Source organism: Sorex araneus, chromosome 4 (genome assembly GCF_027595985.1).
Source record: "Sorex araneus isolate mSorAra2 chromosome 4, mSorAra2.pri, whole genome shotgun sequence".
NCBI classification, from domain to species: domain Eukaryota; kingdom Metazoa; phylum Chordata; class Mammalia; order Eulipotyphla; family Soricidae; genus Sorex; species Sorex araneus.
In genome coordinates this window covers 221130995-221154409 of record NC_073305.1, presented here as the reverse complement: position 1 = coordinate 221154409, position 23415 = coordinate 221130995, and the positions used below count along the sequence as shown (strand labels likewise).

At 57.9% G+C, this 23415-nt stretch overlaps 1 protein-coding gene across 1 annotated transcript in view; it reads right to left on the bottom strand.

Moving 5' to 3' along the window:
- Positions 1-904: 904 nt before the first annotated feature.
- The window catches only part of ADCY9 (adenylate cyclase 9), an 82846-nt gene continuing 60335 nt past the window's right edge, over positions 905-23415 (bottom strand). Inside the window, exons 3-10 of the mRNA XM_004604370.2 lie at positions 16554-16658; positions 15685-15902; positions 13978-14080; positions 13255-13463; positions 10862-11021; positions 9870-10018; positions 7791-7832; positions 905-4476 (exon numbers count right to left, since the gene is read on the bottom strand). Coding sequence (XP_004604427.1) covers positions 3285-4476; positions 7791-7832; positions 9870-10018; positions 10862-11021; positions 13255-13463; positions 13978-14080; positions 15685-15902; positions 16554-16658 — 2178 coding nt within the window. The 3' untranslated portion in view covers positions 905-3284. The remainder of the gene's footprint in view (positions 4477-7790; positions 7833-9869; positions 10019-10861; positions 11022-13254; positions 13464-13977; positions 14081-15684; positions 15903-16553; positions 16659-23415) is intronic.

Below are 23415 nucleotides of genomic sequence, written 5' to 3'. Positions count from 1 at the left end.
TACGTAGTGTTGGGGATCAAACTGGGGTCAGCGGGCCGCAAGGCAAGTGCCGTAGCCCATGGACTCTCCCCAGCAGGATTCTCTCTCTTAAGCTGCAGGGGAGTGGCCAGAGCGAGAGTGCAGCACATGGGACGCTTGCCTGCAGGCAGCCGACCTGGGTTCCACCCGGCGCCCCGGACGGTCTCCCCGAGCCATAGTTTATCCAGGAGAGCTCGTCCTTGATGGCAGGTGCTTCGGCTGTGACACTGGTTTGATCTCTGGCAACCCATAGGGCCCTTGGAGGCTGCGATTCTCTGGTCCTGTCTGGTCTTCACAGACCACTGTGACTTCCGGTTAATGAGCAGGGAGAAATCTCTTAGCAGTCGGTTTGTCGAAAACCAACCAACCAACACACACACACACACACACACACACACACACACAGTTTTCAAAAAGTCTAAAGTGGCACATATGCTGCCCAAACCCATGTACTGCTTGCGCCCTCGTGGCCAAGCACATGTGGCGCCTGAGCACGTGTCGCCCGCATCTCCCCTCTTGAGATGTGGCCTTTCATGCTCTCCTGTCGAATGCTGGGGTGTGTGTAGGGGCTCTCTCCGCCCTTGGAGAAGCCCACGTTTTCTCTTGAGCTATCCTCTCCACTCTCTCCCACTTTCTCTCCCTCCTTCCCTTCAAAACGTCCAAATAAAATGTTTTACTTCCAAAAAAAAAAAAAATAGTCCTAAGGTGAAGGCAAGGCAAATCTGGTTCCAGCCGCAAGCCAGAGAAACAAGAGTGGAGAGAGCGACTCGACACGCTGGGACAATCTGGGTGTTTTTGTTTTTGTTTTTTTCCAGGGAGGAAACACCAGGTGCCAGTGAGTCAGAGTTTAGAATATTTTAATGTCCATTCTTCAGTGGATGCATTTTGAAATTAGAATTAACAATTTAAAAAGAGCAGAGCAAAGGGAGGAAATGCAAACTGTTGGCTCTGACCCCCCCCCCCGATCAAATTTACGTCGTCTCATGATTGTTTTCTAAAGTCCAGCAGACGCCGCTTACCTCGGGAATCGAGAAACGCGGCCGCAGACGGCTCTTTGGGAGCTACACTCGGTCACAGCCCTCGGTGCAGCGCAGCTCGTGGCCACGTGGGAGAGGCCTGTGGGGGCTGTGCGGAGAAGCCTAACTGCTGGGGTTCTTCAAGCTACGTGGGGCTTGGTGCTGCGGTGTGACGTGTCTGCACGGGATGCAGCGCTGTGCTTGTCGGATACAGAGAGATCACGGGGTCTGACCCGGGGCCAAGAAGAAAGTAGCCGTTGCAACGGGGAGCGACTATTTACACACATTCAATGCTGCAGTATTGCTTCCTGCCCGGTGCTCAGAAGAGGCACTGCCCCTCTAAAGAACACATCCCTTGGCTGGAGAGCGCCGTGCCCTCCGCGGGCAGCTGCTGCGGAACTGGCCGTGGTGGAGCGCTGAGGTATGCGTCAGGGCAGGCACTGGCTCAGCCTGTTGGGAACATCTGTTCTGGGTGTTGTGAGAGACCATTTCAGGTGCCGGGGGAGCTGCCCCACCTGAGGCTCGAGTCTGCACCAGGTCCAGCCAGACCCCCAGAGGGCGGAATTCCAAGTCTGGGGTTTCCGCAGAGCGGGCGCCCAGGAGGAGATGGGGGAGAGCTGGCGGGAAGGAAGTCTGTGCAGAGCACATGTTTAGCGGAACAGCAGAGACACAGGCTGGCCAGCCGTGGCGGAAGCCCCAGAGACTGGCACCAGGGGCCGAGGGGGTGGGCCCCTCAGATGCCCACCCTAACATTGACAGAGACCCTGAGCTGCTCGCAGGTCCTGCATGCAAGGGCAGCATCAGGTAGTGTCTTGAAGAGAAAAACAAAAATGAAAGGTTTGCAGTATCGCGTGAGTGTACATTCTTTGGAAGCAAGAGGTATTGTCACCGTCTGCTCACCGCCACTGGAAGACCAACAAGAGCCACAGTCAAAAACCTGAAGGCAGAGCAGCACTGAGAACACGGGCCCGCCGGGCCCACTGCGTCTGGAGTTGCCGGGGGAGGCTGCAGCCGGCGTGGGGGACAGCGGTGCCCACGGGCGCCCAGACGAGAACACGCACAGAGCACGGCGGTGGGCGAAGGTCTGAGAGAGAAGAGCTGGGCCCCCCATAGCCCACCGTCGTAAAACAAACGAGACCAGGACAGTCCCAGCTCAGTCCTACCTAATCTTCGGGCTCTGCAGCAAAAAGGTGATTCCAAGCCCGAGCAGCCGAGAAGCCACGGGAGTGACTTCCCTGCGGGAATCTGCCCTTCCCCTGGGCGGCACCTCGCCGTGGGTCACTCGACTGTCCCCACAAAACAGAGGAAGAACTTCATCGAGAGGCTGACAGCTCACCGGGGCCTGTCCTGCTTGGGCTGGGAGCAGAGCGGGTGGAGGAGCGAGTGGGAGCAGCCCCTGGCCCAGACCCCCGCAGCGCTGGTTTCGGGGTGAGCTGAGGGCCCTGGTACATAGCCCTGCTCTGGGACATGGCTCCAAGCGGCCGGAGCACCCTGGTATGTGGTGGCACCCTCAGTGGACCCCTGACACCAGAATGACCTGCACCCCCTCCCTGAAACCCACGTGGTTCCTGATAAATAAATAAATAAATAAGTGCACCCCTGTGGCATTTATTTGGCTTTCCCCTGGTGCAGTCAGCTCTCAAGATGGCCCCGTCAGCACCCTGCTCAGAGACCCCTGGTTGCCGGGGTGGAAAGAAATGGCTTTTCTCTTTGCCCCCTGAGGCCTGGTTCGTGAGGTTTTGCTACCGTAAGCGCAGTGAGAGTGGGCTCTGGGCCCGCAGCTGGATGGACGGAAGGACGGCCCGGGGCCAAGGCGCGGAGCGGCCCCTGCTCTCGGCCATGTCCCCTCGCCTCGCCCTGCTCATGAGTACTGGCACTTAATCTGCTTCATGGAGCAAGTGTGTGCGTGTGTGCGCGTTTACACGGAAGGTCAGATAACTGGAAAACAAGATTGTGTACAAAGGGGGAAAAAAAGCCCCAACCCCTTGATTACTGGGGGGAAACCAAAGTGTCTCGGGAGGAAAAGCAGTGAAAGTGATGCCTTAACCACAGCTTTTGTTTTCGAAGCTAGACGATGCCCCAGGCCCCAGGCTCCCCTGAAAGGCACTTGTTCTCCACATGGCCAGACACCACACCTGGGAGCGGGGGAGGGAGCACGGGTGAAAGGAACCCTGAATAAGTGCCATCCAGACGTGAGTCAGGGCTGCGGAGCATCTGTGGCCGAGAGCACGGCGCCCGGCGGCCAGCACCTCACACGCGGGGGGAGACGTTGAGCCGGGTGAGCTCGTTGGCCTCCTCCAGCCCCACGTCGTCACAGTCGCTGCTCTCCAGGGCCCTGCTGAGCCGGGCCCGCTCCTCGGCCCTGGCCGGCTCCTTCCAGAGTCTCTTAGACGTGGGCTGAGTGTCCTTGGCCTGCGCGCTGTCGTCGGGACCCAGCGGTGTCTTTTCCACGCTCTGGACGGAAGGCACCAGGTTGGCAATCTCGTCCGTGGGAGACCGTCCGATGCTGCCGTCCACCTGGACCCGGATGTCCGGGGAGATGGACAGCTGGTGCTGCGGCACGCCCCCGTTGTCCGTGCACTTGGGGAAGAGGTAGGTCTTCATCTGGCCCTTCCCCTTCACGTTCACCGTGCCTCTGTAGTCGAAGTCATAGCCCATCTTGCTCAGGACCCGGTAGCTCTCCTCGCTCACCTGGATGCGGCACTCCACGCCAGTCGTGTCCATCCTGCTGGCTATGTTCACCGTGTCCCCCCAGATGTCGTACAGCAGCTTCGTGGTGCCGATGACGCCCGCCGTGAGGGGCCCGTGGTTGAAGCCCACCCTGAGCTTGAAGTTGAACCAGAGCATGTTGCTGTTGAAGTCGCCTACCACCCGCATCAGCTCCCTGGCGAACTCGAAGAGGCTGCGCAGCTGCTCCTGCGGGTGGCTGCCGTCCGCCGCCTGCGTGGCGTTCAGCCCCGACGCCGCCATGTATGTGGCCCCAATGGTCTTGATCTTCTCGATGCTGCTGTAATCGGGCCGGCCCAGGAGCTCGTCGAAGTCGCCGATGAGCTCGTTGAGCACGCGGTAGCACTCCTTGCCGCCTTCGTAGTTCTCCTCGTAGAACTCGCTGAAGTTGACGATGCTGGCGAAGATGACGGCGCCATTGTCGTGGTTCTTGGAGTAGGTCTGGGAGACCTTGAGCTGCTCAGCCACGTGGTAGGGGATGATGTTCCGCAGCAGCCAGTCGGCCTGGTCGCGCATGCTCTGGATCTTGGTGCGGTGGAGGTCGGCCTCCACGTCCCCGTGGTAGTGGAGGCGGTAGCTGACCTCGAACTCCCGGTTCAGGAACCAGACGAGCAGCAGCAGGAGGAAGAAGACCAGGATCACCTCCTGGCCAATGAGGCTGGTCGGCCGCCGGCTGTCATGTGGCAGGGAGCTATTACAGGGGCTCCGCTCCGCGCTGCAGTAGAGAGAAGAGAAAGGACGTACCTTCTTACCTGCATCTGTGCAGGGCACCGTCTGGCAGGGGGTGGGCTGGCCCTTGACCTCTGCAGCCTCGCCACTGTTCCCCCCCAGGCTGGCTGAGGCTGCTAAGAGCTACAGGCTGACCTGTGCGACTGGTCTCTCTAGAGAGCTTTGTCACTGCTGCGCCTCAGGAGACTTTAGCTCCTGAATTTTTTTTTTTGCTTTTTGGGTCACACCTGGCGATGCACTGGGGTTACTCCTGGCTCTGCACTCAGGAATCACCCCTGGAGGTGCTCAGGGGACCATAGGGGATGCTGGGAATCGAACCCGGGTTGGCCGAGTGCAAGGCAAACGCCCTACCCGCTGTGCTATTGCTCCAGCCCCTAGCTCCTGAATTTTTAAAAAAATATATTATTATTATTATTATTATTATTATTATTATTATTATTATTATTATTTGCTTTTTTGGGCCATCCCTGGCATTGCTCAGGACCTACTCCTGGCTCTGAACTCATGGGTCACTGCTGGTGGGACTGAGGGGACCGTATGGGGTGCTGGGGATTGAACCCAGGTCAGCCACGTGCACTGCGAGTGCTCTCCCTGCTGTGCCGTCTCTAGCCTGGCAGTCTGACTCTGAAGCACAAACAACTTTGTTAGCCCGAGCGGCTAAGTGCAACCACCCTCTGGCAAGGCCAGCTGAGCTGTCCGAGTCCGCCTCACGGGGTCGAGCTAACCTTTCTTTGGGTCTCTCCAGAGTGGAGACACTGAGAAACTGCCCCAGCGGCATCTCAGCAACACGCTCAGCCTCATGATTCCCTGTGGCAGGAACGGGACTGTGGCCAGCTCCTCTCCAGCTCCAGAGCTTGTCAGCAACTGGCCCCACTCCAGGGGAAGCACAGGCCAGTCCCTGGAACAGGGGACCTGGGGAATGTGGGCCAGTGTGAGCCGGAAGAGAGGGAGACACTTCCGGGGAGGGGCTCGCACCAAGACGCCACCTGGGCCAGGGACAGCTGGGGAGAGAGCCAGTTTCCAGCTGTGCCTGCACTTCTCACTGCTCTAGAAGCAGCGAGGACAATGGCCAACGGGCCCGCAGCAAAGGTCAGTTCCCCACAGACGGCCTTCTTAGTGACTAAACGCAAGGGTCAGTGTCTGGCTTAATAGTCAGTCATTGGGGCTAGAGCGACAGCACAGCGGGGAGGGCATTTGCCTTGCATGCGGCTGACCTGGGTTCAATTCCTAGCATCCCATATGGCCCCCCAAGCACCGCCAGGAGTAATTCCTGAGTGCACAAGCCAGGAGTAACCCCTGTGCATCGCCGGGTATGACCCCCCAAAAAAAAGGTCATTCATCAAATCATATCAAGTAACACATGGTTTAACTCATACCATGGAAAAGAGGAAGTAAAATAAAAATAAAAAAAACAAGACAACTTGTGATCCTAACCAGCTAAATAAATGTAGGATTTGCTAACATTTTAGTGTATTTGGTGACATCCACACTTGGGGCCAAAGACATACCACAGTGGGTAGCACACTTGCCTTGCACGTGTCTGACCCAGGTTCAATCCCCAGCGTCCCACATGGTTCCCCAAGCTTGCCAGCAGTGAATCCTGAGTGCAGAGCCTGAAGTAACCCCCGAGCATCATCGGGTATGGTCCCTCCAAAAACCAGAAAGAAAACAATCTGCACCTGGGTAGGGGCCAGGTGACAACCCAAAGGACTGGAGGGTATGCTTTGATCCAGGGAGGCCTCGGCCCGGTTCCTGCTCTGACATGGTAACCTGGGTTCTGGGAGTGGCCTCTGACCACTGCTGGGCATACACCCGCATCAAAATAAAATAATATTGACTCCTGGGGGAGTTCTGTGCATGTCCCGGGCCACCAGGGGCTCCTGACACTCAGGTCTTGGCCCAGCCTGGGCGTTTTCACCTGTGACAATGCATCCAGCTACACTCCATGCACTAACCCACCAATCAGAAATGAGCTTACAGAGAGTTCTCTAGAATAGCTTTCACTGGAACCCCGATCACCTGGACTCTGGCTCACGCCAGCTAAAGGCCCACAAGCCACCACTGGACCTTCTAGGCTGGCCAGCACCACCACCCACCACCAGTCAAACCTCGCTGAACTGTGTCACTGTAACTTTTTTTTCTCATTGTAGCTTTTGGTAGTCCCACTTAAAAGACCAAAGGGAGTTCTGTAGGTCTTTAAATGTGCCTCAGTGGTAACATTTTTGCCTTCTGTCACAATTCTTCAGGGAATTCTTTGTTCTTTACCTATGCATGTGGTAATTAGTTATTAAAAAAAAAACACAACAGATTAGGGGCTGGAGCAATAGCACAGCAGGGAGGGTGTTTGCCTTGCATGCTACCAACCCGGGTTTGATTCCCAGCATCCCATATGGTCCCCTGAGCACTGCCAGAGGTGATTCCTGAGTGCAGAGCCAGGAGTAACCCCTGTGCATCGCCAGGTGTGACCCAAAAAGCAAAAAAAAAAAAAAAAAAAACCCAGATTATTGGTGCAAACAGATCTGAGTCAGCTGGAACTTTCTTTTCTTGCGCTAGTGTGTCAATCAGAACTTTACTGGATGTGTGCTTTATTGATTAGCTGTAAGGCTGGAATGTTACCTCAGAGAAGCTGGAGAGCAGTCTGATTTTATTTTTTCTAGATGTTTATACAGTTTTTGCCATTGAGTTTTTACATTTTTTGACTCTTCAACTTATGTTTATAGTAAAGCAGGAGTCAAGCATATAATTTCAAATCTTTTAAAATATTTTAGAGATGGACTAGAGGGAGAAGTCAACACAGAGTGCATGCTTCACATGCTGGGGTCAAAGGTCACTCCCTGGTACTGCATGTTCCTCTGAGAACTGCTAGGAGTGACTCCCTCGAGCAGCGAGCTAGGAGTAACCTCTGAGCACTGTGAGCAACTCTTTGATTTGTGAGGTTTTCTTTGTGACATTAAAGTCTCACATAAAATTAAATCGGCTCTATTGTAGACCCAAGGAAGCGCTTTATTTTTCCAGTCAGCTGTAGCCTCTCTGGCCTGATCCTTAAGTGTTTCCCGGCTCCTCTCGAGGAGGAGAGCTGACGCTGTTCTTTTCACTCAGGATTATTTAGAGACGCGTCTCGGACTCAGCAGCCCTGAAACAGTCCCTCCTGTTCTGAAGAGGCCTGATGTGAAGCTGCCGGGGCTGACATGGCAGGACAGCAGGCCAGGGGCCTGCCCTGATGCGGCCCCGCTGTCCATGGTCTCCCGTGCTCTGCCGGGTGTGGCCCAAAAACAAACCGAAACAACACCAAAAGCTTACCTGAAATTCTGAACTGCATCAAGCTGCGAAATGACTATAGAACTGAAAGCAAAACGCAGAAAACATTACTCAATATTATTTAAAGAGCATGGAAGATGTTATAGTTCACAAAATCTGAAAAGAGCTCAAACAAATTTCTTTCATATGGAGATCAAGCTAGGGAGTTAAGGATGGTAATTATGTAATCGTAATTTTATGTGGTGTGTAACTGAGAATAGCAAAACAGTAAAGACAATGATAAAGCTAAGGAATGAAATCAAACAGAAGTTGTCTCCTTATAAGGCCGTTACTGTTGGGATTTTCCAAAGGCAAGAGACCCTGGTGCAGTCCAAGCAGAGCTGCTGAGAGACCAGGGCCATGCCAGGGGCCGGCGGGAGGCCCTGGCCAGTCACAGCTCCCAGGAGAGGCTGCCCTGCCATGACGGCCCTCAGAGCAACCCAATCCCCATGTGGGGCACTGGGGCACACCTAGCGCCTGCCGAGGGCGCAGGCCATCCCAGTACCACCTGGTCTTTGGGGAACCACTGGGAGAGACCTCAGGTACCACTGGACATGGCCCCCCAACAAAACCCAAAAACTAACAAGCCAAAGTGCTGGGCAGAGGCCCTGCAGGAGCCGCGTCCTGAGGCGGCCCTGAGGTCTCGGTAGCACTTGACAAGGTATAAAGGCAGCCTGCAGAACTCAGGCGCCGGGGAAGCTTTCTAACGGCCGCACTCCAGACTTCAGAAAAATGAAAGTGCCCAGGTGGGAGTGAAAAGCTACCCATCAGATTCCTTTCCAGGGCCAAGTGACGGTTTACACCTTAAATCTCCCTTCTGATATTCACGTGCAGAGAACGGAGGTACCTTTCATGCTGTCATTCTCTTAGTAAATAGATTGAGGAGGGACACTTACTCCTCCATTACCGACAGCTGTCAATAATCCCCAAAGACGCCCTGAGATGCTTTCCTCAGATGGTCCTGACACTGACTAACCGCACTTCAGAATTTACTCAAGCAATGGCTCGCAGTCACAGTGGCATCTTCCCTGCAGGGCATTTTGAAAATGCTGGGGGTATCTCTGAGGTGCGGGTAATTCGGGGAGACAGCAATGTTGGATGTCTCATAAAACAAAATGAAGAAAATGCCCCTGGAATTTAAAATATTCTGTTACCCTAAATCCACTCTCATTAGAAAGAAGTGGCTTTTCAGTATGAGCTCATAGTAAAAGTTTTCTACCAGCAGTCACGTACTCCCCAAAAGCCCATTTTTAGAAGTTTGTAACAGAAATGGAAGCTGAGGGCTCTGAGGAATTACCCTGCAGTGTCCGCGTGTGCACCCTGCCGCCACTGTTTCTCGAAGACATATTTCAGTGGAAAGCCATAAAGTCAGCAGCTAGTGTGCACTTTTTTGGTGGAGGGCACACCCAGTGGTGCTGGGGAGACACTCCCAGCAGTTCTCAGGAGAACAAGGAGCACCAGGGGAGGAGCACAGCACACCTAATATGGAACCCTCCCCCTCCCCACCAGCCCTCTGAGCCTGTTTTAGACAAACTAGGAACCAAACACTGTTTGATCCGAGGGGCACATGCAAGGCTGGAGCCCGTGAATAAGAGCCGGGCATCTCAGCACAGCTCAGGCCCGACCCTCGGCCTCCCTGTTCTCGGGCCTCAGCAAGGGCCTGTCCCCGGGGACTTCTCCCACTCTGGCATCTCTTACTGGCCACCGATCAGAGACAGGGGTGCAAAGGGCCTTTGTGGAACTGAGAGGGTCCACATTCCCGAGTCGGAGGGTTTCAGCGGATCCTCGCCACTCTGCTGGTGCTTCCCCGCCTAAGCCAGAGAACCGTTCCTGCAGGGATTCCCCGAGAAGGGCTGGTCCCTGCAGGGTATGCCTCTTTCCTCGGTCTCAATGCCACCCCAGTGCCACAGGTCACCTCTCCTGGGGTTGTGGGTCTACACCCCCATCCCCCTTCACTGCAGTTATCATGCGTGTTCTGTTCTTTGGGCATTTTCTTAGTGGTAAACCTGCAAGGTGTTGGGAGTGATTTTGTGCTGGGGCAGGAAACATTGGGGAGGGCTGGAGAGGGACCGCGGGGCATACCTGTCTGGGCACAGGGAGAGGCAGAGTGCGAGCAGGGGCACAGCCCCGACTGCAGTGGCCAGGGCCGACCTCATCCAGGAGCTGAGCTGGCAGAAGTTGCAATAATGCACTACAGCAATCAGGACGGCCGAGCCCGTGAACACGGTGAGCTGCAGAGAGGGTGGCAACTGTCAGTCGAGTCCCTCCCATGCCCACTCGTGGGTCCCCTCCCCGCACCTCAGGTCCAAGAGGTGGCTGTCACAGTGCTTATCGGGATGTGGTGAGCATTTGCTTTTGGCTAGCTGCTGGGCTCAAGGACAGATCATCAACTTTTAAGTGACAATGTCCCGTGGGGGCTGGAGCAATAGCACAGCGGGGAGGGCATTTGCCTTGCACACCGCCGACCCGGGTTCGATTCCCAGCATCCCATATGGTTCCCTGAGCACTGCCAGGAGCAATTCCTGAGTGCAGAGCCAGCAGTAACCCCTGTGCATCGCCGGGTGTGACCCAAAAAAGAAAAAAAAAAAATGTCCCATTGGTACTGAAATTCCTCAGGTGGGCGGTCACTTAGGAGGCTCGGGAAGGCAGGTTCCCTGTGCAACCCTGACGCTGTGCTGTCGTCACCTGCCAAAAAGCCTTTCCTTCTGCTGTGCGTCAGCCCAGGTGTGACTGAGCAGTGAATGTCTGAGGGCCAGCCTACCCACAGAAGCACGGATGAGCCGTGCCGGGCAGAACTGCACTCACACGGCCTTGCTGCCCAGAGGCCGCCGGCCCAACTATCAGGCCAGACCAGCACCTTCTCCTGTCTCATTTGGAAACTGGAGACAGCGACAAACTAGAGGCTGGAGAGGACATGTGTGCCATGGGGGGGCTTCTAGGAGCCCAGGGCCACGCATCCTGCATTCCCGCACAGGGCCATCACCAGCGGGGGAGCCAGGGCGGGCCCCTCTCAGGGCCTCTGTCCCAACTGCCGCCCCGTCCTCAGAGCCGCCAGTTCCGGAGCCTGTACTTACCTGTATGTTTGTCTCAAACTCTGAGGTGACATGTGAGTAGACAGCCAGGGCGGGGAGCGACACCAGGATGGCCCCGATGCAGTGGCGAGGAAGCCAGCCCGCGATCCACTCCAGCAGGCGCTTGGTGCAGGCCATGACGCTCTCGGGGAAGAACACCATCCTGTGGGGCAGGGCTCAGTGTCAGGAGCTACACACATGGTGGAGCAGGCTGGGAGCTACACACGTGGAGGGGCAGGCTGGGAGCTACACACGTGGAGGGGGCAGGCTGGGAGCTACACACGTGGAGGGGGCAGGCTGGGAGCTACACACATGGTGGGGGCAGGCTGGGAGCTACACACATGATGGGGCAGGCTGGGAGCTACACACATGATGGGGCAGGCTGGGAGCTACACACGTGGAGGGGGCAGGCTGGGAGCTACACACATGATGGGGCAGGCTGGGAGCTACACACATGGTGGGGGCAGGCTGGGAGCTACACACATGATGGGGGCAGGCTGGGAGCTACACACGTGGAGGGGGCAGGCTGGGAGCTACACACATGATGGGGGAGGCTGGGAGCTACACACGTGGAGGGGGCAGGCTGGGAGCTACACACATGATGGGGCAGGCTGGGAGCTACACACATGATGGGGCAGGCTGGGAGCTACACACATGATGGGGGAGGCTGGGAGCTACACACATGATGGGGCAGGCTGGGAGCTACACACATGATGGGGCAGGCTGGGAGCTACACACATGATGGGGGAGGCTGGGAGCTACACACGTGGAGGGGGCAGGCTGGGAGCTACACACATGGTGGGGCAGGCTGGGAGCTACACACGTGGAGGGGGCAGGCTGGGAGCTACACACGTGGTGGGGCAGGCTGGGAGCTACACACGTGGTGGGGCAGGCTGGGAGCTACACACGTGGAGGGGGCAGGCTGGGAGCTACACACGTGGAGGGGGCAGGCTGGGAGCTACACACATGATGGGGCAGGCTGGGAGCTACACACGTGGAGGGGGCAGGCTGGGAGCTACACACGTGGAGGGGGCAGGCTGGGAGCTACACACATGGTGGGGCAGGCTGGGAGCTACACACATGGTGGGGCAGGCTGGGAGCTACACACATGGTGGGGCAGGCTGGGAGCTACACACATGATGGGGCAGGCTGGGAGCTACACACGTGGAGGGGGCAGGCTGGGAGCTACACACGTGGAGGGGGCAGGCTGGGAGCTACACACGTGGAGGGGGCAGGCTGGGAGCTACACACGTGGAGGGGGCAGGCTGGGGGCAGGCTGGGAGCCCGCGAGCTCCTCAGCGCTTATTCCAAGGGCATCTCGGCAACTTCTCTGAAGAAAAGGCGTAGTGGGCTCTGGGGCTCTAAAAGGACACAGCTGTGGGGGGACCCGACAGCATATTTGTGTGCCCTTGTTATATGATTGCAGGATGCTGCTTGCACGAGGCTGGAGGGTGGGAGATGCTCTGCCACGCACAGCAGTGGCTCTGCCCTGCATCCCTCTGCCACCTGCCCAGACACCCACGCAAGACCTGCCAACAAGGACCTCAGCCCGAAGGGTCTCATCCATGAAGCGCATCCTCGGGGCCAGAGGGCTCAGTGGGAAGAGGGTGTGCTTCACATGCGGGAGGTCTGGGTTCAATACCAGCATAGCATGGTCCCCCCAGGGCTGAGAGGGGTGAGCCTGGAGCACTGAGCCGGGAGGAGCCCCTGAGCACGGCCAGGTGCGGACAATCAAACCCAACCAAAGTGTGCACGTTGCTCTGCAGAGCGTTTCTGGGACGCTCCCAGGAGAGCACAGGTCCCCAGGGCTCAGGACTCTGACACCCACATAGCGCCCACACAGTCCCCCAGGGTGCAGCCTTGTGGAGCGGGAGGCCAGCCCTCCAGGGGTCGGGGGAACGCCCCTCGGATACTGCCTCCCCTCCACCTGCAGAGTCGGCACGGAGCAGGTGGCATGGACACTGCCAGGCTGTGCGATGAGAGGGGCAGCCGAGGGAGAAAGGGCCTTGGCAAAGCTGGTGCGCAGAGACGCACAGTGGCGGGGGAGAGGGCGGTTCTGGGCACCTGGGAAGAGCCAAGGAAGCTCCGGGCGCTGCTGTGGAGATTGGGCCGAGCAGCCCCACGCCCGGCTCTGGATGGCAGTGCCCACTGGGGTGGCGCCCAGCCAAGGCCGAGGCCTGGCCCAGGTTAACCTGCAGGGTCCTGAACGGCTCCAGCCTCCTGATACCGAAAGGAACGTGCCCTCCAAACACTCCATGAAAAGCCACAGCCATGCTCCGCACTGAACGCTCGGCCCGGTGAGGAAACAGAGCGGCAGGGATGAGGCCGGCCGTGCAGGGTGTGCAGACCGAGGGGCCGCGCCAGCAAGGGGAGCCAGAGGCCCCGGCGGTCCCTACCTGACAGAGACCACAAGGGACAGCAGCTCCAGCAGCAGCGCTGCCCCAAACACGGCCAGGGCGGCAGGTGGCGGGGGCGAGGCGGCGGCCCCATGCTTCAGGAAGCAGGTGATGGAGAGAATCAGGAACACCACCGTGGACAGGAGCACGTCCAGCAGGGAGCTGAAGGTGGCGCTGGCAAAGGTCCTCACGGGAGCATTTCTGATCACCTGGTAGGGATGGGGGTGGGGCATGAAGAGAGGCACTGGGGGGTCCCAGGGGCACAGCTGACACCATGGCACACAGGCTGAGAACTCACCCACTCTGCTTAGGTACAGCACAGGGACGAGCACCATGCACAGAGCAGTGAAGACAATGCCCAAGGTCACACAGCACAGGCAGGAACTGGGACATTCTCTGAGTCCGAGAGGTCACAGCCTGCACCGGTCAAGTGCCACAGATGCCCCCTGAGTGCCCAGGTCTGACTTTCGGGCATATGTAGGATGAAAGCGGGGCAGTGAGCGGGAGGACAGCAACAGGTTCTATCACAGGGGGGTCCTGGGGCCCGAGAGGAACTGGGTGTGTCGGGTGTGTGCTGACGGGGTGCTCGGGCACTGCTCCCTCAGATGCGCCTGACGCCCAGACCCCAGCACTGGCAGGACGCAGCAGGCACATGAGTGTCCGGGGACTGCACAGGGGTCCGCGAGGCCGGAGCGTGCGGAGTGAGGGCAGCTGCGTGCATACCTCCTGCTGGTAGCTGGTCCTGTAGGCGCGCTCCAGCTCCTGGTCCAGGAAACTCAGGCTGAACTGATTGATGGGCGGCTTGAAAAAGTAATCTTTCATCAGGCTGGAAGAGATGGCGATCAGCGGGTCAACACGGCACAATTTCCGTATGTACTTTGTGGGCTCTCGGCCGGCCCGGGCGGCTCCGCTCATGGTGCAAGGCCCAGCCCGCAATCTGGGTCGGGAGTCTGCGGCAGACACTGCCAGAGCGCCTGGGGCACTTCTCTGGGGCAAGCCTACGGGCACCTAAACAGCCACCCTCTGGGCCCGTCAGTGAGACCCTGCCAGAACCCCCTCAGAGACATCTCCTGGCAACTTTCCTGGGGCAAACTGGTCCTCGAAGGAGCAGCAGGGCCCTGTGTGGGGGGACACATGTGGGTGTGGGGGCTCTGCAGGAGATGGTGACAGCGCAGAGACCGGTGCCCGGAGCTAAGGGGTAGTTAGCACCGAGCTATGCCCGCGTGATTTAGGTGGGGACTGCTTGCATGTGGACAGTGATTTTTTTTTCTTTTTGGGTCACACCCAGCGATGCACAGGGGTTCCTCCTGGCTCTGTACTCAGGAATTACTCCTGGTGGTGCTCAGGGAACCATATGGGATTCTGGGAATCAAACCCCGGTCAGCCGTGTGCAAGGCAAACGACCTACCCGCTGTGCTATCGCTCCGGCCCCATGGACAGTGATCTTAATGGCGTTGTTCCCTCCGGATTACGAGGGTACAACAACGACCCCCTCTGGGCACAGCAAATCGCTGTGAACTTAGAGGAACAGGAAGGAAGAGGCGGAGAGAAGCTCTCTGGAGTAAGGCCCGAGCTCCGTCAGAGGGAGCAGGTGAAGCAAAGGTTCATCCGTGGTGAGGGCGCAGGCAGCACCCCCCAGGCTTGGGGACCCTGGGGTGGGGTGGGGTGGGGGTGGCTCTGGCCTCCATCTCCCTTTGCCACAGAAGTGTGTGAGGGAGGCGGGAGCAGGGCCAGCAGGATCCCGCCCATTCCTCACCTCCTTCTCTGCATGCGGGCAGAGATGCTGGCAAAGGGTCAGGGAGAGAAAAAGCCATGAGCTAACGGGCTTGGAGAACTGGGAAGTGGAGCTCGGGAAGGACAGACATGGAAAATGGGGCTGGGAGCCCCAGAGGGGAGACCCAGGGTGGGGTGCTCCGATTCTGCTTCCTGTCTGGCTTGGAAGATACATGTGTAAGGCCCCCACCCCCGCCAGCCTGATTCACGTAGAGGGTTAGCAGCTGCTCGCCTCAGACAGGCAGCTGAACCTGAGTCCAGAGATGGCCACTCAAGAGACAAGCACTCTGACGGTCTTCAGAGGAAACCCAGGACCCTGAGCTTCGAAGCATCATTCTCAGAGAGCAAAACCCAGCCCCAATGACCAGACGGAAAGGGAAAGGAAAATGCCATCCGTACTCTACAGTGAAGCGACCAACGGGGAACAACCTAGATTATCCCAAGGCGGGGTCTTGGACGTGGCAAGGGTACACAGAGGAGGGGTCTGTGGTCAGAGGGAAATGACAGTGAGTGACCCTAAGACCATCCCAGTTCCAAGACGCCGGTCACTCCCAGAGTACTACAGAGACAGGAGCAGTGCGAGGGGCAGGGCTGAGGAGCCAACAAATATACTAAAATGAAATTAAAAGAGCGCAGGCGAAGTGCGTGTGCCCACACCTGTCTTCCTTGATGACGTCCACGAAGTGGGCATCCGTCTTCTCGCGGATGTTCTTGAACCTCAGCGGCAGCAGCGCCGACTGGTCCAGGCTCACGCCCGCCCAGCGCCCTTTCTCCTGGAGGATCTCACACAGGGACGTCTGGCTGGTGGTGAGTCGCTCCTCCGGGGGCGGGCTGAGCAGTCCATTCTGCGACTTGGAATTGGCCCCTCCGGAAGCCTGCCTCCAGACAAGGGACAGCGCGGGGGCTGCAGCGGGGATGGCAGAGCCACCCTGTTGCCTCCTGTCAGGTCCCCGCTCTGGCTTGGACATAGCCCTGTGCGGCAGCACATCGCACAGGGGCAGGAAGGGCGTGGGCAGAGCAAAGGGACAGCTGGACAGCCCAGGCCGTGGAGGCGCGGGTGGCCAGAGAGTGGAGATGCCCAGGGCTGCCTCTGAGAGCGATAAGAAACTTTCTTATTTTTCTCTTGATTCTTATTTCTGGACCACACCTAGGGGTGCTCAGGGCTGACCCTAGCTCTGCACTCAGGGATCACTCCTGGAGGTGTTCAGGGGACCACTTGGGGTGTCAGGGATGGAACTTGGGTCGGCCATCCGGAATGTTCTGGGGACAACCCAGGCTCGAGGCTCTGGCACCCCCCACCTCCCTGTGGCGCTGGTCTGCACGGTGCCACTCTCCCATCCCCCTAACCCTGTGCCCACGGCTTTCAGGCCCACGGTTCCCCTCTGGTGGAGGCCTGACCAGGTGAGCACGTGGTCACCCTATTCGTAGGTGCTGTTCACCCAGCCCTGAGGGCCTGGGAGGTGTCAAACAGAGACGCCGACGGAGTCTCCTGGGCAGAGCACAGCACCCAAGCACTCGCATCTGACCTTGGTGCCATTCCTGGGCTCCTCCTGACAGCCGTTCTGCATCGCTCCTCCCTCTGTGCTGGTGTCCAACGGGGGTGCAAACGTGATTCCACATGAAGGGCAGGTCTGCAAGAAAAACCCGGAATATGGGAACACACCCCTGAGACAGGCCGATGCGGCTCCCTGTGCCCTGCTGGCCTCGAGGGTGCCGTGGTACCCCGGACACAGAGCAGACGAGCTCGTGCCAGGACCCCAGCTCATGAAATGTTCCTGGGACAGACTCACAGGGGGTTCTCCGGCCTGCAGAGACGAGCTGGCCAGGACAGAGGCCAGCTGGGGAGGGGCCAGGCCTCCCCTTGCCCACTTGGCCCTGGCAGAAACATTCTCATGCAGTTATGCTGTTGGGTGGAAGGAGCCAGTGTGCAGCCCAGGGCACCAGTGTCCCTGACACATGTGTGGTCCAAGAGGGCAGGACCTGTCCCTGGGGTGGGAACAGTGTCGGCAGGATACCTTGCCCCACCTGTGCTGAGCCTCGCCAACACCAGGGTAAATGACGGGCCACTGGACACCGTTTCAGAAAACCTAAAGGCCAGTAAGGGCCCATAAGGTACCACCCAGGTCCCTGCAAGTGAGAGTGGGCCTCTGGAGTCCACTTCCAAGAGCGACAGAACTGGGAGAGCGGAGACTACTGGCACCCTTACATTCCTTCAGAGGATGAGAAGTGGCCCATCAGCTGGCCACTCCCCGACCACGTCAGCCGCCGTGCTGGGCCACCTGCACATGGCTCTTGGTGCACGAACGCCAGCGGGGAGCAGTCCTGCCAGCAGCACAGCGAGACTGGTGGCAGCAGAGGCGTGGGGCTGGCTCACGGCTCAGGGCACGAGCCTGGCACTGGCCACTGAGGCCCCTCCCGCCCCAACAAGGTAGGGGCACTCCAAAAGGAAAAAGGAAATAAACTACACCCTAAACAACAGCCTGGAGCGCGTCTGGGGACCAGCTGCATCAAACTTCAAGGCCCAGGTCAGTGGGTCACAGCTCCACTCAGAGGGCAACTAGTCCTGCTGGCCTGCGAGACAGGCCTGGCTGACCGAGTCAGGCTCTGCACATACCTGTCGCCCTCTCTGCCCTCGCGTCGGCCATTCCACCGGGCACGGCGCTGACCCAAGGCTGCATGCCCAGGGACAGGCATCTCTCCGAGGGCGTTTCTGCTCGTGCATGGAAAGCCTGGCAGAGCGGCTGTGCCCAGGGCACCGACTTCTGGAGTACGGAACCGAGAAGGGGCCCGCTCACGTCCCAGCGCTGTGTGGGGAAAGTGTGTCTGCGGCTGTCTGTCCCAGGTGAAAAGCATGTCTGTCTGTCCCAGCAGGGAAAGGGTGTCTGTCTGTCTGTCCTGGGGGCCAGTGAGGAAGCACGCCTGCCTTTGTCACACTTGGTCTTGTGGGCTGCATCTCACAGCCTCTGCGCCTGTTAGGAGCCCCTGCCCTCCCCACCCCAACACACACACACCCCCCGACCAGGTCATTCCAAGCGCCTTCCTCACACTTCTGCCCGACGGCCTTGTCTCACACCCGGTTCCACTCAGAGATTCCCTGGAGCGGCCCAGTCTCCCACACAGAGAATCTTAGGAATTTGGAATCACAAACACGCGAAAGTGACTATGACACCAGTGGACACCAGAGGGCACACACAGTCCACCGGGGACAATACGGGAGAGCACCAGCTGCAGACAGAGGCGCGTGGCCATGGGCCAGGGGTGGGGTGGGTGGTGTGACATGAGCAGCAGAGAGCGGACCCCGACAGGCGCTCCTGAGGCTGCAACAGTGCCCACCGCTCGCTCTTTAGGGCATTGGTAAAAGCTTTAAAACAAATGTGGACAAGTCTTGGTGACACTGTGTGCCCCTTCCCCTCCCGTCTGGAGGAGGCCCCTCTGTGCCAGTGAGACCCCAACCCTCATCGTGGGGTTTCTCTCTCCTTCCCTTCTGCTCCCACCACACTGTTCAATTTCCAGTTTCATTCTCTTTTGGTTTTGGGGCACCCCTGGTGGTGTTGGGAACTGAATCTGGGCTCTCTGCTAAGCACGTGACCCAGCCCTTTGCACAGTCTTCCTGGCCCCTTCAGCTTCATTTCAATCAAGTGAAAGCCCCCCACAAGCCGGTCTCCCAACACACGCATACCCATGCGCCCTTGCCGACTTGCTGGTGCGGATCTGCCCCTGTGAAGCGTGGCACAGCCTTTACAGGCCTCCTTGGGCACCTGCTTAGCTCTGGAGGGAGGCCTCAGCACCGAGCTCATGGGAAAGCAACACTGGCAGGCCCGCTGGCTAAGGATCACGGTTGTCACATCAGCTGCTACAACCTAGAAATGCTTGTGTGGGGTGTTTGCCTTGCATGTGGCCCACCTAAATTCAATCCCTGGCATCCCGTATGGTTCCCCAAGTAAAGCCAGAAGTGACCCCTGAGCGCAGAGCCAGTAGGAAGCTCTGAGCACCACTAGGTATGACCCCAAAACAAAAGAAAACAAAATGGAACACTTGTTTGCTGCAGTACAGCCTGAGTTGTTGGGTCCTTACCCAGCCAAGGGCTGCAGTGTTCTGCCCCAGTCCCGTGAAGTCTCAAAACAATGGGATGAGTACCAGGGCTCACTCTGAGGACTGCGGCTGGTCAACCTCAAGGGTCCTGGCCCCAGACCACCACACAACCAAGCCTCTTTCTGGCCGCCTCCCCTGGCACAGGGAGGACCCAGGAATAATCCCTGTGCTGTCTCGGTCTTGCTGCCCTGGACAGCCCACACAGTTCCTACCTCCCACCTCCAGGTCCTATCCAGCAGCACTGATGGCACTTTGACCCAAGAAAAGCTCCCCCGAGGCCAGTTCAGGTCCCTGGACAGACATGGCCACACCCCTTTGGTTTTAGGGTCACACCTATTTGATGCTCAGGAGCTGCTGTTGGAGCTCAGGACCACCTGGAGCCGGGATCAAAGCTGGGTCTCCTGTGTGCCCAGCAGGTGCTCAGCCCACGAAGAGATCTCTCCGGCCCCCGACACTGGTTGTTTGTGTCGAGGCCACTCTCAGGGCAACTTCCAACTTGGCGCTTAGGGTCACTCTTGGCCATGGGGGCCATGTGGTTCCAGGGATCAAATCCTGGCTCTGGTCTGTTTCCCCACCTCCCTTCACTGCTGGCTGTTGCCTGTGACACTGAGGCCCAGGGAATGTCCGAGACCAGGCCGAGTGCCACTTCGTGGCCACCTCGTCTCCCGTCTCCCCCACACCCTCACCCCCAGCTAGGACATGGCTTTGGGGGAAGAGGCAACCATTTCTCTAAAAAGCTTGGGTGCCTCTGCCCTTGTTCTAAACATGCCCCATATTCTGCCTGGAATATCGGGCAGAGAGCTATAAAACTGTCTTTTCCTCAAGGCTATTTCTCTTCCCAACGTAAAATAACTTCTAAGCCAACAGCTGTCCTGTTTCATATCTGGCCAGGGAGGCGCAGGGAAACCTCTTCTCTGAGAAATGCGGCGGAAATGCCAGCGAGCTCGGCTCTGCTGCTCTGCTGGCCGAGCGCCAGTTTAGCAGGCCACCGCGCGACAGGGGCCGCACCCCTCACCCCCAAACTCAAAGGTTGGGTTCAACACAGTCCACGAGAACCCTGGGCACTACCTGGACTCTGTCACTTGGCTCTGCATCAGCCCCTGTGAAGCCCCCAGGAGACCACCGAGGCCAGGAGACAGGGCTTTGCCTGGTCATCTCTGAAATGGCAGAAGGGGCGTCCGCCCCGGCAATGGGGCCCAAACTCCAGGGGAACATGTGGAGCCGCTGGCCGCCGGCAGCCAGGATTTAGGCAAAGAACACGTAAAGGAGCTCTTAAGGCTGAGGCTCAGAGCCTGCTTCGGAAGACAGGATTCTGGCTAAGAAAACGCTTGGGAAAGAGAGGCGAACTCTGAGAGGACAAAGGCTACAGGACATTCAGGATGGGGTGGGGGCACGCTCTGAGCCAGCCCGGGGATCTGAAGCAGCAGAGCCTCAGACCCGGCCTAACCACAGGCTGAGGAGGCAGGAAACGTGCCTCCGAAAGGCAGATCACAAAGTGCTGGGGAAATGTTCTACGGCCAACGGTGTCCGCGAGAGGGATGAGACCACTCTTTCACACCACCAGACAGGGAGGAGGCTCACAGCACTCCCGCCACTTGGGAAGCCCCCTCGGACCCACAGCAGGACCACCGGCACGCGCTCGCCTGAAGCCATTTCCTGGGAAGCAGGGAAGGACAGCTCGTCCTGCTGGCCGGGGCCTGCACTGGCTCTGGGCTCCGTGTGGCCTTGCCCTCCTCCAGTCTGGCCTGCCTGGAATTCGTGTCCTCTGCAGTGACCTGCTTAGACGCTTTGTAAAGCATCTGACCGATGCTTTCTCTCAACTTAACAGAGGCTGGATCTGGGGGAAGACTTCCACAGAGACTGGGTCGGGTGGGGTGAGGGGACTGTACATGTGGTGGCCAGTCTTAGCCATAGTTGTGTCACCTGTGGTATTCACTGCATTCAGCACCCAGTGAAGGTGGGACCTGCTAGGTGTCTGTAGAGTTAGTAAGTCTCGAGGAGCTGTCAGGACCTTGGACCCATGCAAATGACCGTAAAACACTGAGTTTTAGAAGTCATGGACGGACTCTGCCTGCAGCAAATATTCCTGTGATGTTCCACCAGGAATTTTCCCCTCTCAGTTCCTTCAGAATCTGTTAGCTGAAATTCTTCTGGGAGGAAAAGCTGTCAGTATATATGTGACAAGTTTTCTCTGAATTGAAGGTAACTCTCATGGCTAAAAATAGAGAAGAAACTTGAAAAGCTCTTTTTAAAAAACTTACTTTAGGGCCCGAGAGATAGCATGGTGGGTGGAGCGCTTGCCTTGTACAGCTGACCTGGGTTCAGTTTCTAGCACCACATATGATCCCCCAGCCCATGCCAGGAGTGACCCCTAAGTGCAGAGCCAGGAGTAAGCCCTAATGACTGCCAGGTGTGGCCCCTAAACAAAACAAACAAAACAGGCGCCTAGATTAGTCACTTTCAGAGGCAGCAGACTGCTCACTTACTTTCAGCAGCTTGATCCAGAGGTAATCGCAAGTCGCACAATCCTCCTATGCAGCACGTGTAACTCAGCTGTCACAGAACTGTGCCCCATCAACACCCCCACTCACAACACACCCTCTAATAGACATGTAGCGTAGAAGCTAGCAAGCAATGGATTCACTACCTTTCCCACCGCCGTGACGAACTAAGCCTGCTTTTCTCAACTCGTCTATTCACGATGATTTTACACACGAACAACAGGGAGATGAAAGCAGTCTTTCCTTTGGGGTCATTGAATGGGTCCTGTGACTGCTGGACAGGGCACCCTCACCACAACCATCTCAGAAGGAGGGCGGGCCCTCTCTGAAGTGAGCACAAGCGCCCCAGGAGGGGCACTGAAATGTCTCACAGCTCAGGGGCCGGATATCACAAAGAAACACCTGCGACCCAGAGAAACCACTCAAAGAGCTGAGCGCGGCTTTCCCGGCACTCCACGGTCCCCAAGCACGGGGCTCAGAGGGACCCCAGAGGACCAGCAAGAGGGGTCCCGAATTAAAATAAAACAAGAGTCCTCCATGTCTCTGGGACTTCTTTGCTCCTGAGAGATGAGGACCAGCTGCTTTCATTAACAGACATGGTCTCTGCATGTCCGTCCATCCACCCATCCATCCATCTGTCCATCTTCACAGCTTTTGTGCTGAGAAACAGAGATCACTGCAGAGCTGAGACCACCTCAGATGTGACCCCAAGTTGCCTCCCTGAGGGCGCCCCTCAGAGGCAGTGAGGTCACATCAAATGGAGATAGCAGAAACCGTGAGTGCCCCAGGGCCAGTGTTGGCTCCCCATGCGGCATGAGGGACTTTCCCTACCCAGACCCTGGGGTGCTCTTGCACGTGGAGCCTGGGAGCTGAGAGCCAAGCCCACCTCTCCAGCCCCAGTGAAGGAAAGAACCTCCTTGTGTTGTCCTGTGGGCCATCTGGTGATGCTCAGGGGCTACTTTTGGCTCTGCCCGCAGGAATCATGCCTGACAGTGCCTGGGGTTGAACCCGGTCACCAGCATGAAGGCCAAATGCCCTCCCTGCTGTATTATCACTCCCACCCAAAGCCAGAACCTGCTTAAGGAGAAGCTCTCACTTCCAGTGACTCCGGAAGCCAAGAATGGAGCTGGGAGACGTCCTCTGACCTCCAACCTCAAGGTCAGTGCTCATCTTCCCACATCACCCCTACTAAGTGCGAGGTCATCAGAGTGCTCGGATGGGTTTTGGTGTTTCTAGGGAGGTCTCTGCTGAGAGCCAAGGCAGGTCATGCTAAGGAAGCAAACACTCCGGATGCCTGCTCCGCTCAGCTCCTGAGCCCAGCCCTGTCTGCCTGGCAGAGAGCACGCTCTTTCTCTCACAAGCCAGAAAGCCGGGCACGGTGAGAGTGTGGGGAAGGGAAGGTCAGGAACCTTCAAGCTTGGCGCACAAAAGGGCTCAGGGGGGCCCCAGCATACAGAGGCCACATATATCTGAGAGCTGTCAGGTAAGGGCAGTGGCACAGGGCCTGAGAACAGCCTCACAGACCACTCACTCACCTCCAAGGGCCCTGAGACCCCTCCCCCACCCCGGTACCCTTCGAGCTCCAGCCAGGCCCCCCAGGTGCCAGAGAAAGTGCTCTCGGGAGGTCCCTCGTTTTCTGCAGGCTTCGGCACTGGCGGGGCAGAGCACATCCACCTTGACAGCAGCATCGAGGAAAGCACCTGGACATGAAGGGGGGGGGGCACCAGCGCTGGGGCGAGAGCTGGACGAGGTCCCGGCACTCCAGCCTCAGCTCACAGCCAGGCACAAGAGGAGA